The sequence below is a fragment of the Lacerta agilis genome, chromosome 10 (assembly GCF_009819535.1).
Source record: "Lacerta agilis isolate rLacAgi1 chromosome 10, rLacAgi1.pri, whole genome shotgun sequence".
Classification (NCBI taxonomy): Eukaryota; Metazoa; Chordata; class Lepidosauria; order Squamata; family Lacertidae; genus Lacerta; species Lacerta agilis.
The window spans coordinates 57177152-57192071 of NC_046321.1; the positions used below are offsets into that span (position 1 = coordinate 57177152).

At 44.3% G+C, this 14920-nt stretch overlaps 1 protein-coding gene across 2 annotated transcripts in view; it reads left to right on the plus strand.

Annotated features, from left to right (window-relative positions):
- The window catches only part of PLXNB2 (plexin B2), a 164755-nt gene extending 159060 nt beyond the window's left edge, over window positions 1–5695 (plus strand). For both annotated transcript variants that reach the window (XM_033161665.1, XM_033161666.1), the window contains exon 36: window positions 3181–5695. In XM_033161665.1, the coding sequence (XP_033017556.1) occupies window positions 3181–3285 (105 nt within the window). In that variant the 3' untranslated portion in view covers window positions 3286–5695. The remainder of the gene's footprint in view (window positions 1–3180) is intronic.
- The last annotated feature ends 9225 nt before the right edge of the window (window positions 5696–14920 follow it).

The following is a 14920-nucleotide window of genomic DNA, read 5'->3' on the forward strand; positions in this document are numbered from 1 at the left end:
GCGTTACTGATCGAGGGAGCTGGCATACAGCTTCCGGGTCATGTGGCCAGCATGACACAAGCCGCTTCTGGCGAACCAGAGCAGCGCACGGAAATGCCGTTTACCTTCCCACCAGAGCGGTACCTATTTATCTACTTGCACTTTGACATGCTTTTGAACTGCTAGGTGGGCTAAAAAGCCCGGGGCACAATTTTTCACAGCCCTCTGGTGGCTCATTTACCAGAAGTAATGTACTTGGCATTATCGCTGGAAGTCTGTACTGTACTTATTTCTATCCAAACTAGGCCTCCTAGAGCAAAATATACATAGGGGGCTTAGTTTGGTCAGAATTGAGTATACACTCCCAGAAATAATGCTAAGCACGTAATTTCTGGTAAATGAGCCACCATAGTTGCTAGAGGCCCGTGAAACATATTGCCCCAAGTTTTTAGACTCTTCTACCCATGTACTATCTGAAACCAGAGGGGCCCATTGGTTGCCAGGTGTGGAATATATTAGCATTATTTTCAGGTCTCCTACCCCACTACTAAGGCTTCCCAATGTTGAAAACCCCAACATCGCCGAGCCTTATAACCAGCCAAACATCGTGGTTTGGTGATAAACCACAATGTCGAAAGAAGCTGCATTGGCCCCAGCCGGCAATGCTCAGGGTGAAACTGCCTCAACTCTCAATGCAGGAGCTGAGGCACTTTCACCCCAGTGCCTCATGGGCTGGGGCCAATGCAGCTGGCCCCAGCCTGCGGCTCAGCTGGGGGGGGGGCAGAAAGGCGCCTGCCCCCCAACTTAGCAAGCTCTTGTGTGAGCAACAGTGACCTGGGGCTCCTTTTGGGGGTCAAGAGGGCTGCTCTGTCTCAGCTGAGCCAGCCCCGAGGTCCCTGTTGGTCCTTTGCGAAGCTCCCTCTGTTTTCTTCCCCCCCTTTCAGCGGCTCTTTTCGCCGCTGGGCTCCCTGGGCAGAGCCAGGGTATGGAGAGGGGCGGGCCAGCGAGGAGGGATGTCACCCCTCCTCGTGGCCCGCACCCGCCCCTCTCCATGGCCAGGCTCCATTCAGGGACCCCAGCGGCGAAAAAAGCCACTGAAAGGGGGGAAGCCCCTTTTCAGCGCCTTTTTTGCCACTGGGCTCCCTGGGCAGAGCCTGGCGGGCCAGTGAGGAGGGGCCTCATGCCAGTCACAAGTGTGACGCTCCTACTTGCTGGCCCAGGCGGAGGCGACACTCCGTGCGCATGCGTCATAACGTCATGCGCACAGAGCGACGCCCTGCCCCCGGGGGTGCCGCTTGGCCACACCCACCTCAATGGAAAAGTGTGATGGAGCAAGAGCGGTGCTGGGGCTCGCTCAGCTGGGGAGTGGGAGCACTTTAACGGAGCCCCCACCCCGCCGCCTACTTGTGGGGTCAGAGGCTCTGCAAAACTGCTTGGCTGAGGCAAGGGCCACGGCACGCTCCTCAGCCAAGCAGTTTAAAGAAGCGGGAGGGAGGAACAAGCTGTATCACGCCTTGTCTATGCAGTTTCCTTTTCCCTCTGCAGTGGTATGAGGGCAGAGTGCAATTTCACTCATTGGTATATCACTGGTGAAACCTCTGCCGCTCCTGAGTCACTCTGCCTCCAGCTCCTGGCTGCAGTTTGTTTCTCCCTTGGCGTGCTGGGCACTGGAGGCAGAGGGACTCAGGAGCGGTAGAGGTTTCACCAGCGATATACCACTGAGTGAAGCTGTCATCGCTGCCTGCCCCTCATACCGGTCCCTGGGCAATATATTGATAAATCACCCAGGCCTACCCCACTACTAGCAACTATTTATCTCTTGAAAGATCTCAGGCAGGGGTCAGCAACCACTGTCCCTCAGACCTTGTGGGGGGCCGGACCAGATTTTTTTGGGGGGGGGTGAACGAATTCCTATGCCCCACAAATAACCCAGAGATGCATTTTAAATAAAAGCACATATTCTACTCATGTAAAAACACGCTGATTCCTGGACCGTCCGCGGGCCAGATTTAGAAGGTGATTTAGAAGGCTTCCGGGCCTTAGGTTGCCTACCCCTGATCTCGGGACTATTAGTCAAAGAGAGAGAGGCTGGCTTACTGTGCTGAGCTTCATATTGGGCACCATGATGTTGCAACCATTGACTACGCCTGTAGCAGCCTTCGGAGCCTCTTTAAAGAGCTTTCCTGCTTCCTCTTCTGCCAAGAAAATATAGGCAGGGCCACACCTATCAGTGAAACAACAAAAGCAATCATCAATAAGACAAACTAGCTACCATCAGACAACAAAAGTTCAGTATCCACAAGCTATGAAGGAGCATTCCCTATTTCTGCCACGCTTTAAAAAAAATTATTGGCTAGTCATGGTGCTCATCTTTGAATAGTTAATTAGAGATGGACAAGGGTTTGCATTGCACAAGGCATTTCTAAAAATAATAAAAAGCAAATGGCTTGGCTCACTTCCCAACCAACCTGAATGAACACACACACACACACACACACACACACACACACAGTTTGCCCCTGCAACTCAACAGTCAAGAGTTGCTTGCATTTAAATGGTAGCTTCAGGCAGCCAGGACAGAGCTCTCCTGGCAGTGGGAAGCATTTCAGGGTTATGCAGGCTGCCCAGGCAAAGTACCCCACCACCCACAGAGGATGCTTGGGACAAGGAGATAACTCTGCAATGGCAGGCTTTCCCTCTCTCTAGTGATTTTTGCCTCTTTAATCTCTCCACTATTCTGTCTTAATGAAGCAATGTGGCTTCTGATCTACAGTGGTACCTCTGGTTGCGAACGGGATCCATTCCGGAGCCCCATTCACAAGATGAGCAGAACACAACATGAAGTGGCACGTCTGCGCATGTGCGTAGCGCAATTCGGCACATGTGCGAACTGCCGAACCCAGAAGTAACCCGTTCCGGAACTTCCTGGTTTGGCGTGTTCGTATCCCGTGATGAACGCAACCCGCAGCTATCGTAACTAGAGGCTGTTGGCTATGCGAATAAAGCTTTTATCTATCTATCTCATATAATGAGAAAATCGTAACTATAGGCATGACTGTACACTTCGAAATAATACCCTTCAAAATCCATGAGATTCTCTTCCATGTAATATATAGCTAAACAGGCCTATGGCTGTGAAAACTAAAACTGAAGCTGTGTGTCTCGCCTGAATCCTGATTTTTCTTCTTCTTCTTCTTCTAGATCATAAATGCACTGGAAGAGGACCCAGCTGCACAAAAAATGCAGCTTGCTTTTCGATTACAACAGATAGCAGCTGCTTTAGAGAATAAAGTAACTGACCTTTGATTTGAAAGCTGCAATAAAGAAGACTGATCTGGATGTGTAAATTCATTCTTCCTAATAAGGAAATAGTGTTCTATTTTTTAATGTGTAATTACAACTTTAAATGAAAAACAAAAGATTTTGGTTTTTTTATAGCAAAGCTGTAATGTAAAGAGTTTTTACTGTAAATTATGCTTCTAATTAAAATCCTGTGTTGTGTGTAAATGAATTTTCAGCGGGAAATGAGGGAAGGCCTCTGGGGTGGGGAGGGTAAAGTTATAGCTCATTTAATCAAATAGTACAATCTTGAAGCATCAGCATTTTTAGAATTCATTACGCTAGTTAAATTCACTACCTATAGCATTCTTTATATTTTTAAGCAATATGTGTACTAGAAAAGTAATAGCATATTGGAAAAATAAATGCAATATCCCTCTTTTAATTTCAGTAATTGGAAATAGATTTTCTTCTTATTCTTTTTTTTAAAAAAATAAATAAATAATAAATCCAGTTGTCCTGCGTTCTACTCATAATGAGTAGAACGAAAGACACATTTGCTATGACTTTTTCTGTTTAAGACATTGCAATGGGTTTGGTACTATACATCTTTACATATCTGAAAACCAAGTGCTAAAAACAGTGGTTGTGACTGTTTCCCTCCTACTCACTTTGCCAGGGTCAAAGTGGACAATACTGTAGATTATTTGGGATGGACTGATCCTTTAACTAGGAAGGTGCATGTATGTCCCCCTAAGAGCATAAATCTTAACCATGATGTATGAGTACTTTTGCATGGTATTCAGTGTGCAGAGCATGCAAAGTACCTACCGGTAACGTCTTCAATACGCCAAGATTGCCAGGTACTTCCAAATAACTAATACTGGTCCAGTGCACCGCTGGCAAAGCAACAGCTGGGAATCGAACATGATTTTGTCTAGGTTTCAGCTAAGTGATTGTTCGCACTTCTTGGCGCTGTTGCTGCCACGTGAATTCTGAATCACACACTGAGGGAAAATATCCTGGGAGGAGCCTGTGTTCAGCCAAAGCAAAGCCGGTTTTGGGCTGCATAAAAGTGCAATTTGATGCTTTTGGGGTGGGGCGGGGGAGCAAGGGAATGGTAGCATATCACGATTATCCAAGACCCAGAAACATCTGGATCTGGCAAGTTTGTAGACTTCCCTACGGAGTTGCAAAACTATCTCTTATCATCCCTGATGGAAAGTACCAGTGGCAAATTCTAATTTGATTCAGAAATCGTGGCAAATAAAATTGGCCTTTTTTTCTTCTCTTTTTTTAAATGATAGTTTTATTACATATGCTAATGTGCCTTACTTGTACTAATTATATGGATCTGAATGGTTTTGTAAAGAGAATCGTATCAAAAATATTTATGTGTGGTTTGATGACTTTTTTGTGAGAAAATTGACCAGCAGAATGCCTGTAATTAGCTTATTGCCAATAGTGTGCTGTTTGACATGATTCAGATATGTATATCTTTTGTTGGAATGGTTCATAGGATTTTTTAAAAAACGAATCTTCACACTATCCAAGGGAGATTGTTATTTGGTTTTTGTCTGTGTGTGTTTTTAAAAGGGGTGGGTGGGTGGGTTGGAATCTGTGTTGTTAATGTAAAATACTCATTGTAAGGAAATCCTGTGTCCTGTCTAACCTAAACACCACTTGAGCCTTGGAATGCTGCAATGGATGGAATAATAATCATTAACTTAGCTATGGAACATAAAGTAACTCGTCAAAGATGTATTGTGTGTTTACCATATTAGCCAGCTTCCGGGCCATTTGATAAAGCTTGGTACGTTCTCTTAAATTGCTATGTTGCACAAAAAAAAGCAATCTTGGTTAGATTCATTTTTCATCATACTTCTGGGGCAGTTCCTGTAGCACTGCCATCAAAACGTTCATTATCTTTTGGTGTTGCTCTGGTGTTTTCTGTCCTGTGACACCTTAAACCTGCTTGGCTCCTAACACAGTAACAGACTTTCAGTTTGCTACCTCTCTCCCTGTACTGGAGTTATCCAAATTTGTTGCCTTCATGTTCAACATCAAATGTATTGGTAAGTCTCTTCCCGATATCTTTTGGAGCAAGTCACTAGCAATGTGATATTCTCATGGCTACTGTGGAAGTAGTTAAGAAAAAAAAAGGGAGGCAGTAACAGGGTGTCACTTTTCATGTATTTCATTTTATGTTAAACATTTGCTTTCATCTGTATGCGCTTCCTCAGCACACCTGGAATGTAAGGAACTCTGAATAGTTTGAATCAGTTTTACCTAAGAATTCTGTGTCAAATTATGCCTCTATACTTGCCTTCTGTCTGATCAGCAAAGGTATCCAAACTTGCTAATCTGTTTTATCTTGTCATTATTTGTAAATCCTGTGAATTGTAAATCAAATACAATTTTTTTCCACAAAGTGTAATATCTGAATTGTCTAAATATGTTCTTCGGGCATTTTAAGACTGAACTGAGTGGACCTGGGAGTACAGTGTATCGTGGGTTGTTGTTTTCCCCCCAAAAGTCTTCCCCTTTTGTTTAAAAGTTAAAGGGTACCTGTATGCTCATTCTACTTGGATCCAGTTATCATATTGTTGTGCACTGTTAGCTGCTTTGAGGAAATTAGCTGCTTTTAAAAAGCAGAAAAAAATTGCAAAGAAATACGTAAACCTAGGGGACTGCCCAAGACAGGTTAATTCTGGCCAACTCTTTGCTTTACAAATGAGTAAGAGTGATTTCCCAACCAGTCCCCATGCCATCATCATTTTGTCTATTTGCCACTACTCCACAATGGTGCTCAAAGAAGCTCACAGCATATCAAATGAACAATAATAAATGCAACAATTAAAAAAAAAAAGTAGTAATGACAGATAATCGGAATGTCAATAAATAAATAAACCCATATAAAAACAATGCAAATAAGCTACCCTGCCTTAACAGCTTAAAAATAAATAGGAGGGAGAAGAATATCCAAACGAGGAAATAAAATGGCAACATACAACATTTGGGGTGACAGGGGATTGTCACTATAGTCATACCTTGGAAGTCAAACGGAATCTGTTCCGGAAGTCTTGTCTGACTTCCAAAATGTTCAGAAACCAAGGTGCGGCTTCTGGTTGGCTGCAGGAAACTGCGGAAGGGCCGTCAGATGTTCAGGTTCCAAAGAACATTCACAAACCAGAACGCTCACGTTGCAGCATTCGGGAGCCCAAACATCTGAGTAACCAAGGCATTCGGGATACAAGGTACGACTAATTTCCCAAAGGAAGTTCATCACAATTAACTTTCATACATTGTATGGTGGCCTGATCTCCCAGCTTTCACCAGGGTCTCCTGTCTCAATCACTTCCCAATCTTGCCTTGGGAGGTCAAAATAGCTAGTCCTCCTTCAAGATCCACATATCCTCACAGTTCTGAAGCTGCAGAAGATCTGAGTAGACTAGAATGGGACCCCTTTCTTATACACAAACCATTGCTGTTCCACAGAGAAAAACAGTGTATTTATTGATTGGAAGCCCCCTTTGCAATAACAGCAGGAGACCAGTGAAGGCCAAACAGCCTGACAGGAGCAAGCAACTGACTGATCATGCTCAAGCACATCCCAGAAGTAACATGAATCTTATAATCCCGATGCTCCTTATGTGTACATTAGATCCTGAAAACCAGTTAACTGATGCCGTGAGATTAGCATGGGGGGGGGGGGAGGGAGCTCAGCATCACAGAGGTAGCAGCAAGGAAAGATCCATAAAGTCCAGTAGAAAGGAGTGTCCTTATTAGTCTGTCTGAAATCCCAGTTCTAGATTTGGGGCTTTAGTACAAATAGCTGAAAATTCATATTAGGACCCTGCCTATATTAGGCCAGCTGAAATGCCCCCAAATAGTGTGCAAGCTTTTGAGTTCTTCAGAACTCTTAAATCAGATAGTAAAAGTAAAAAAAGGTAAAGGACCCCCTGGACATTTAGGTCCAGTCAAAGGCGACTATGGGGTTGCGGCGCTCATCTCACTTTCAGGCCGAGGGAGCCAGCGTTTGTCCACAGACAGCTTTCTGGGTCATGCGGCCAGCATGACTAAACCTCTTCTGGCACAACGGAAACACCATGATGAAACTAGAGTGCACAGAAATGCCATTTACCTTCCCGCCGCAGTGGTACCTTTTTATCTACTTGAACTGGTGTGCTTTCGAACTGCTAGGTTGCCAGGAGCCGGGACAGAGCAATGGGAGCACACCCTGTTGCACAGATTCGAACCACCGACCTTCTGATCGGCAAGCCCAAGAGGCTCAGTGGTTTAGACCACAGCGCCACCCGCGTCCCTGAATCAAAACAAAGTAAGGACGGGGTGTTGGTAGGTGGCAAATGAGGGAGGGTGAGAGGAGAGTGAGAAATTAGGTAGGGTTTTATATGAAGGTGAATTGGAATTTATTTATATGAACAATGCATTCAGTACACTGCCTCAAGTTCACTGTCTTTACCAATTTTAAAAAAGAAACAGGAATAAATAACAGCATTTACTTGGTTTTTTGTGCCCTTAATTTCCCTCTGTCCCTCCTAAAGGTAAATGACAGTCAATAATTCAAAAATAAGAGCAATTGGAACCTGAAATCCTCTGAAATAAGGATACTGCTAAGTTTGACCCGTACAGTGATCTTGAATGAGAGGGCAAATATATTCCCAAATGAAAGGAATGTGTGTCAGTTGTCCTTCCTACCCATAACCACGCACTGCTGACTTCAAAATGGCCAATCTTAAAGGGGAAAGAGGGGGGGGTGGGGTGGAAAGCCCAGCAGCCCTTAACAGAATTAAATGGCTCAGCTAACATCTTTCTATACAATCTGTGGGAGAAATTGCTTCTTGAATCAGAAGTTTTTCTTTAAAGAAAATAAACCTCAAAAGTACTTATCGGAAGAAGGAGAGAGTTGAATCGTTGGTTAGGCAAGAGTACAGTAATGCTTCCTTTATATAGCTTGGTTTTGATGAGGGGAGGGCAATACCTCCAAGCCACACGCTGCGTTTCCAAAATCCCCTTTTCGCTCTTCTAATTCCGAACAATGTTTTGGTCTAATTTAATTCTTCTCGAAATTGAATGTTGAGCAAAATGGTTCTCTTCCCCCCCCCCCCCCCGCCCGGCTGCCTTTTCCTTTCCCTTCTTTTTAAATCTAGCGTGTAGCAAGAAAGAAGTGAAAGAGGGAGAAAAGTGTTCCTTTGATACTCTTAATCTTTTCTCTCCTGTGGCTTGGCCTTATTCAGCACAAGATCACACTTGCGGCGGTTATGTGGCCTGAGTGCCAGTCCCCGGGATATTAAAAAATATGTGTTTTCCTGCAGCTGCGTCTAGGCTTGTGGTGGCCGCGGTGGCAATGCCAGTTGCAAAGCTGCCTCAAGGGTCTTTCTTGGAATCTCATTGTAAATAGGTCTTGGCCAGTTCTCTTGGCTCCTCTCCTGCTGTTAGATTGTGCTCTGATTTGCACCTTTATAAATCTGGAGCACCTGCTGTACAAAGAAACATTCTCTTCCCGAATCAAAGCTGATATGTGTAGCCTGGTGCCAGAGAAAAGAGGGAATTTTGACCTTTATGGGCAATAATAATAATAAACCAGGGCGGATGGGGGGGGGTGTTACTAATGCAGCACTAGCAGAAATAAGTGTCGGCGGTGCAATGGCCTATCCTCACACAACACAGAAAGGAGGGAAGTAGCCTTGGTGCCAGGGCAGAAGGGAAGCGATTAGGTGAGTGTTAAAGGGAATGGAAACTGAGCTGCATTGCAATTGGTCACTGGGCACATTCCCCAGGCCTCATGGAGAAGAGGGAATTGCATGTTTCCTGGAGAATGTGCATGTCTTGATTGAACTTTGTGTGTTCTCCTGCCATGATGCATAATTCCCATCATGATTTGGTATTTGTGCATATTTCAACTGCATTACATTATGCATAATCTGCAGTAGGTCTTGGGGATTGTGCCTATTTCAGGGAAATGTTGCACATTCTCCAGCCATTATTGCACAATCCCCAGTGGGCTTTGGGAGGGGGGTGCATATCTCAACTGCATTTTGAAACATCCCCATTCTTCGATAATCTCCAAGAAACCTGCTTTTTTTTTCTTCGGCAAATTCAAAAGTAGGTATAATCTGTGTTCCCGCTAGGCTGTTTCTGGCTACCAGCCTAATCTCACACGACCAACAACATACCAACCAGCTGAGCAACAGGAAGAAAGTGTGGAGCATCAGATGAAGATCTGTTGTTTTTTTCTGCAGTCTAGTTCCTCTAGTCCCACACCCACTGCTGGCAGAATACTTCCATAAGAATTCAGCTGTCGATGGAAAAAATGCTGTCCACTCCTGCTCTCATTGCTGCAGTATTCTGAAGGCTCTAGAAATGAATGTTTTCAGGAAACATAAGCAATTTATGTAGCTGAAAGCCTGGGCAGCGAACATCCCTGGATGGCACAGTTAAGGGCAACCTTGTCCTTATCCTGAAGATCCTATTGTTTTCCCAACAGTCTGTCTAAATGTGCTTCAGCAAAGGGATGTGGGTGGTGCTGTGGTCTAAACCACTGAGCCTCCTGGGCTTGCCGACTGGAAAGTCGGCGGTTCGACGGGGTGAGCTCCCATTGCTCTGTCTCAGCTCCTGCCAACCTAGCAGTTCGAAAGCACAGCAGTACAAGTAGATAAATAGGTACCACTGTGGCGGGAAGCTAAACGGAGCTTCCGTGTGCTCCGGTTTCCGTCACAGTGTCCCGTTGCACCAGAAGCGGTTTAGTCATGCTGGCCACATGACCCAGAACCCCACCGTCACCTTTGACTGGACTTAAATGTCCAGGGGGGTCCTTTATCTTTACCTTTTTAAGCAAAGGCAATATTGTGAAAGCACAATGCCAGTGCAGGCAGAGTTAGTGCAAAGCACTATCCATCAGGACACCATAATCTATACTAGGCTTCAGTCTAGCAAGCCACTACACAAACGAGGGGTTTCAGTACACATGTATCCACCACTAGTGAGCAGGGATTACAGCGATGATCTTGCAAAACAAGGAACTATAACAGAGATTTGAGCCTTGGTTTTTCTTTTGTCCCTGCTTTTATTTCATTGTTGTCTCGTGCAGACAACTGACGGCTGGTTTATGAGGTCCTTGGACATAGATACCATAGGTTGCCCCTTAAAATTCTGCTTGGTCTTAGGGTGAAAAAGAGGGGGGTAGGTCTGATTCTTTGGGATTCTGCTTGTTTTCCCCTTTTCTTGGAATCCTGATTTTCATCGCCAGCCTTTTGGCATGCGTTTACAAAAGTCAGTAATCCTGCTTTGTTATACTTGGCAAATTGAGGGCTGTGGCTGAATCCCTCATTCTTTCCAGGGCTTTTATCTCAGTGTTACAGAAATGACTGCTTAATAGTGACAAGTGACTGTGTGCTTGCCCTCTTTTCTGCATTTAACAGAGAAGTGCATTAGCCTGTGATTTTTCCTCTGTCTCTCATGAAGCCTCTGCTTTGTTCTATCAAGCAGATTAGCTGCAGCAGCATCCAATAATTATGTAAGTGACACTGCAGCCTTTAACCAAGGTTGTGGCTTTATGGATGCAAAACAATAGTACCTTTGTAAGGCTGTGCACTGAACATGACGAGCATTTCTCATTTTCAAGTCCCATTGAAGTGAATGGGGCACAGTAAGGTATGCATGTGCCTATTCACTTAAGTGGGGCTGGTGGGAGACAGATTCACAAAGACTGTGATCTGTATGTGGAATGTGCCATATTTTAGAAGGGCCTCTTAAAAAGAGAGGCAAGCATGTTATGATTAGAAAGCTTGCAGCAGTTTGCCTTTTCGACCTTCTGCTCTAATAAATTAAATTAGGGTGATGATGCAGAATCCAAATGCCTCCTGTTTATTGCTCTGTTTCTATTTGTCTCAGCACTGGCAGACAAAAAGGTGCTTTGATTACACCTGCTTTAATTACTTCCTTTAACTATCAGGTTTTATAAAAGGCCAAAGCTCAGTGGCAGAGCCTTGTACGCAAAAGGTTACTAGTTAAACCCTCAGCATCTCTGGGCAGAGCTAGGAAATATTCCTGCCTCCAACACCATATTGCCACTCCCAGTCAGTGCCAAGCTAGACAGACCAATGCCTGATGCAATATAAGGCAACTTCCGATATACCTATTATATGAATTCAACTTTCAATATTTAGATTTGGCATCTCTCACATGCTCAGTCTCAAAGGTAAGTTCATTAAAAAAAAGTGTGGGCAGCCTATGCAAGGCTGCCACTTTTTGAATTAGCCACTGCAGGACATTTTGTTATGGACCAGATTCAGAAATGTAAAGTTAGATGCCACTTAGCAGAGTTTGTGTCAGACTCAGAGTTAAGCACCAGTTCAAATATTGATTGATTCAGCTGTACAATTACCAGACGCAATGGAGCAGAGGACCCTTCTATTAGTAATAGCGGAGTCAGGAAAAGTGATTTCAGCAAGTACGGTTTGTTAAGTTATGGGATTTGAGAGCCTCCAACACACAGCATCCCTGTGTAGATGCCATCAGGCTGACAACTGCTGCCTCTTTGCAGCTTTCAAATATCCTCGATTTAAAACACACACACACACACACACACACACACACACACACACACCTTAATGGAATCACCATCATACAGACTGGCTGAGAAGTCCAAGAGATTGAGAAGGTGTAAGGACAAAGATAGGCCAGTGTAAATATTTCTGAAGCAACTGAATTACACGTTTTATGCTGTGACAAGCCACCTCAGACTTAGATTGACTGACTAGTAAAAAAAATGTCTCAACTTGAAGAAGTCAAGAAACACAGTTTCCTTGGGGCAAAAGTCATTATAACAGCACCTTGCTTCAAATTGTACAACTTACACTATGCAGCCATGTAATGGTGGATCCTGCTAATCCCTGTATATGCCTGGGAAATTGTGGCACTGCTCTCCACGTCCTCAGCATTTTAAACTTCCCACTCTGCCCTGCCAAGTGAAGCTTCGGGCGGCAATTTGTGTTCGGACATGCCTTGAAACACGTCACCCTGTCCCAAAGTGCACGCTTCCTGCAATATCGTTTGATGTCTGTCATCAACATTTCCATTCGACTGACTGACAAGTACAGCCGGCCAGCCAACCGCAAAAGCAAACGAGGGCTGAGGGGAAAGTTATTTAAGGGAATCTAAAGGAATTCTCGTTAAGCAACATCAGATAAATGAAAAAGGAGAGGTTTTAATTAAAAACGACCTCGGTGTCTGGACAGGGGGAATACAAAAGCCACAATAATTGAACAGAGTGATATATCTGTGTGTGCAGGGAGTGACAGGAAAAAGCACAAGTATTTTTTAAATGGCCCTTCTGAGATTAGAATCGCCTAGAATCTGCCGGCAGAGCACTTTAAATTGTTTTCAGTCAGACCTGGGCACCACATGTACATTTTTGTTTCGTCTACCAAGGATAATTAGGTGGTTCCCAACTTTCTTCCCTGGAGAATCCACCAACAGTACTTCCTTTCTTTACGAACCCACCTAGCTGCTGCACTCCTCGACCTGAACATTTTCTGCCATTAGCTCTTTGTAACCTACTGACCTTAACATCAAACTGGGGGTGGGGTGGGGGTGGGAATGGCCAAGGGCTGACTGCACCATGACAGTGAAGTTTGCAAATGCCGCTGCTTTGCTTTTCTATAGAAGAATACACTGCTAGTTCTTGGAATATTTTCTGTTGCTAAATTCAGGGGAGTGGGGTGACCACAGCCCCAGTTATGTGAAATGTCTGCCCACATAAATCTCATTACCTCTGTGATCATACAGCATCAAATGCCACCCAGTGCTAGGCGCCACCCCTGAGAAGGCCCCGCTTTCTCTCTCGCTCCCACCCATCACACCTCAGATAGCAAGGGGAAATAGACAGAGTTCCATGGAAGAACAGAGCTCTCTCGGGTTTATTCAGGGACAGGCAATTCGGAGGATATGCCGGCCCCAGGTCATTTAGGGTCAAAGCCAGTACCTTGAATAGAGTCCAGAAATAAACTGGTAACCAATAAAGCTAGCAAAAGATTGGAATAATGTGCTCTGATCTCCAGGCCACTGTCAGAAAACTCCAGAAAACAAATTCTGGACGAGAATTCTTGAAGCCATGCTTTCCTCCCTTTCTCTTAATAGGAAAATTCAGGGACATTTAAGTGACACTGCATGTTGGAAAGATTCAGGACAGAAAAAAAGACAAAGTCGTATGATGCATAAACTACAGAATTCACTCCCACAAGTAGTAATGATGGCCAGTACTTTTTTCTGGGGGGTACGCAGGGGTACACATAACCCTAAACATTTTGTGAATCTAACCGGAGAAGAAACTATTTTTTTATTTAAAAAAATAGTTTCTTCTCTAGCACGGTGAATCGTCATTTCCATTGCCACCCCTGCTGGCGACCTCATTTCCTGTTACCGTGTTTCCTGAGTCTCAGATGGAAGCGAGCGTTTAATGTGTGAAGTAGGAGTTGGAATCGAGCACGGTGATTGGTCGGTATTTATTTCCCCCGATTCAAACTATTAAATGGTGATTTTCCTGAGTCAAAACGAGAGTACCCCTAAACATATATATATATATATATATATATATATATATATATATATGTCTTTATTACCAGCACAGCCTAAACATTTTTTAAAGGGGGGGGGGAAGCACTGGTGATGGCCACCAACTTGGGTTGGATTTAAGAGAAGATCAGACAAATTCACTGAGGATAAAGCTATCAGTAGCTACTTTTCTATATTCCTCCTCCCCTGATTATGTTATTCTTCACTGTAAGAGGCAATATGCCTCTGAGCAGATCACAAATAAGGAGAGTGCCATTCAATTCAGGTCCACCTTGTGGGCCTTTGCTGTGATCCAGATGGGCTGAAGTTTCTAGAATATTTCCCAAGAAAACCCCATACAGAGTGTGTTGCAGTAACCCCAGCTGAAGATGACTCAGTCACATATGCCTGAACCAGGCCCAGTTTCTCCAGGTAAGGACATGACTGGTTCCAGATGGGGTTGACCCCCACTTGGGAATCTAAGAACATGCTCACCTGGGGCACCCAAGCTGCAAACCTGCTTTCAGGGAGGGCAGCCCTATCAAAAACAGGTTTGACACCTCTCCCAGCATCAACAGCCGATCCTTCTAACAGTATCTCTGTCTTGTATGGATTAATTGAGTAATTATCCCGTTTTATGTGGTGCCCCCTACCTGATTGATATTCTGTGGACGCCTGGTATTAATGTGACTCTGTTGCACGCATGACAGTTCCCATTAATTTCAGTGGAAGAAACAGAACTCTGTGAGCCAATGAATACAGACACAGATGGACATGAAATCAGTGGGGGGGGCACTATAAAATGGTAAAGCACCATGTTTGAACTTGAGGCATCACACTTAGAAGTAGCTGGGTTAAGGCCTTCCTCTTGCATAGACTTTGCATATGTAAGTCGGGTCCACCAATCCCTGTCAGTGATTTGTTAGCCTAATTCTGTGAGCTTAAATTGTGTGTTTGAAAGTGGACCATATTATGTAATGCAATTCACGATGTGTATAATAATATAGGACTCTTTCATTATCATTTCCCATAAGCGGTTTAGTTTTCTTTTTGTTTTCAGCTTCAGAAGATTAATCTTAGATGAAAC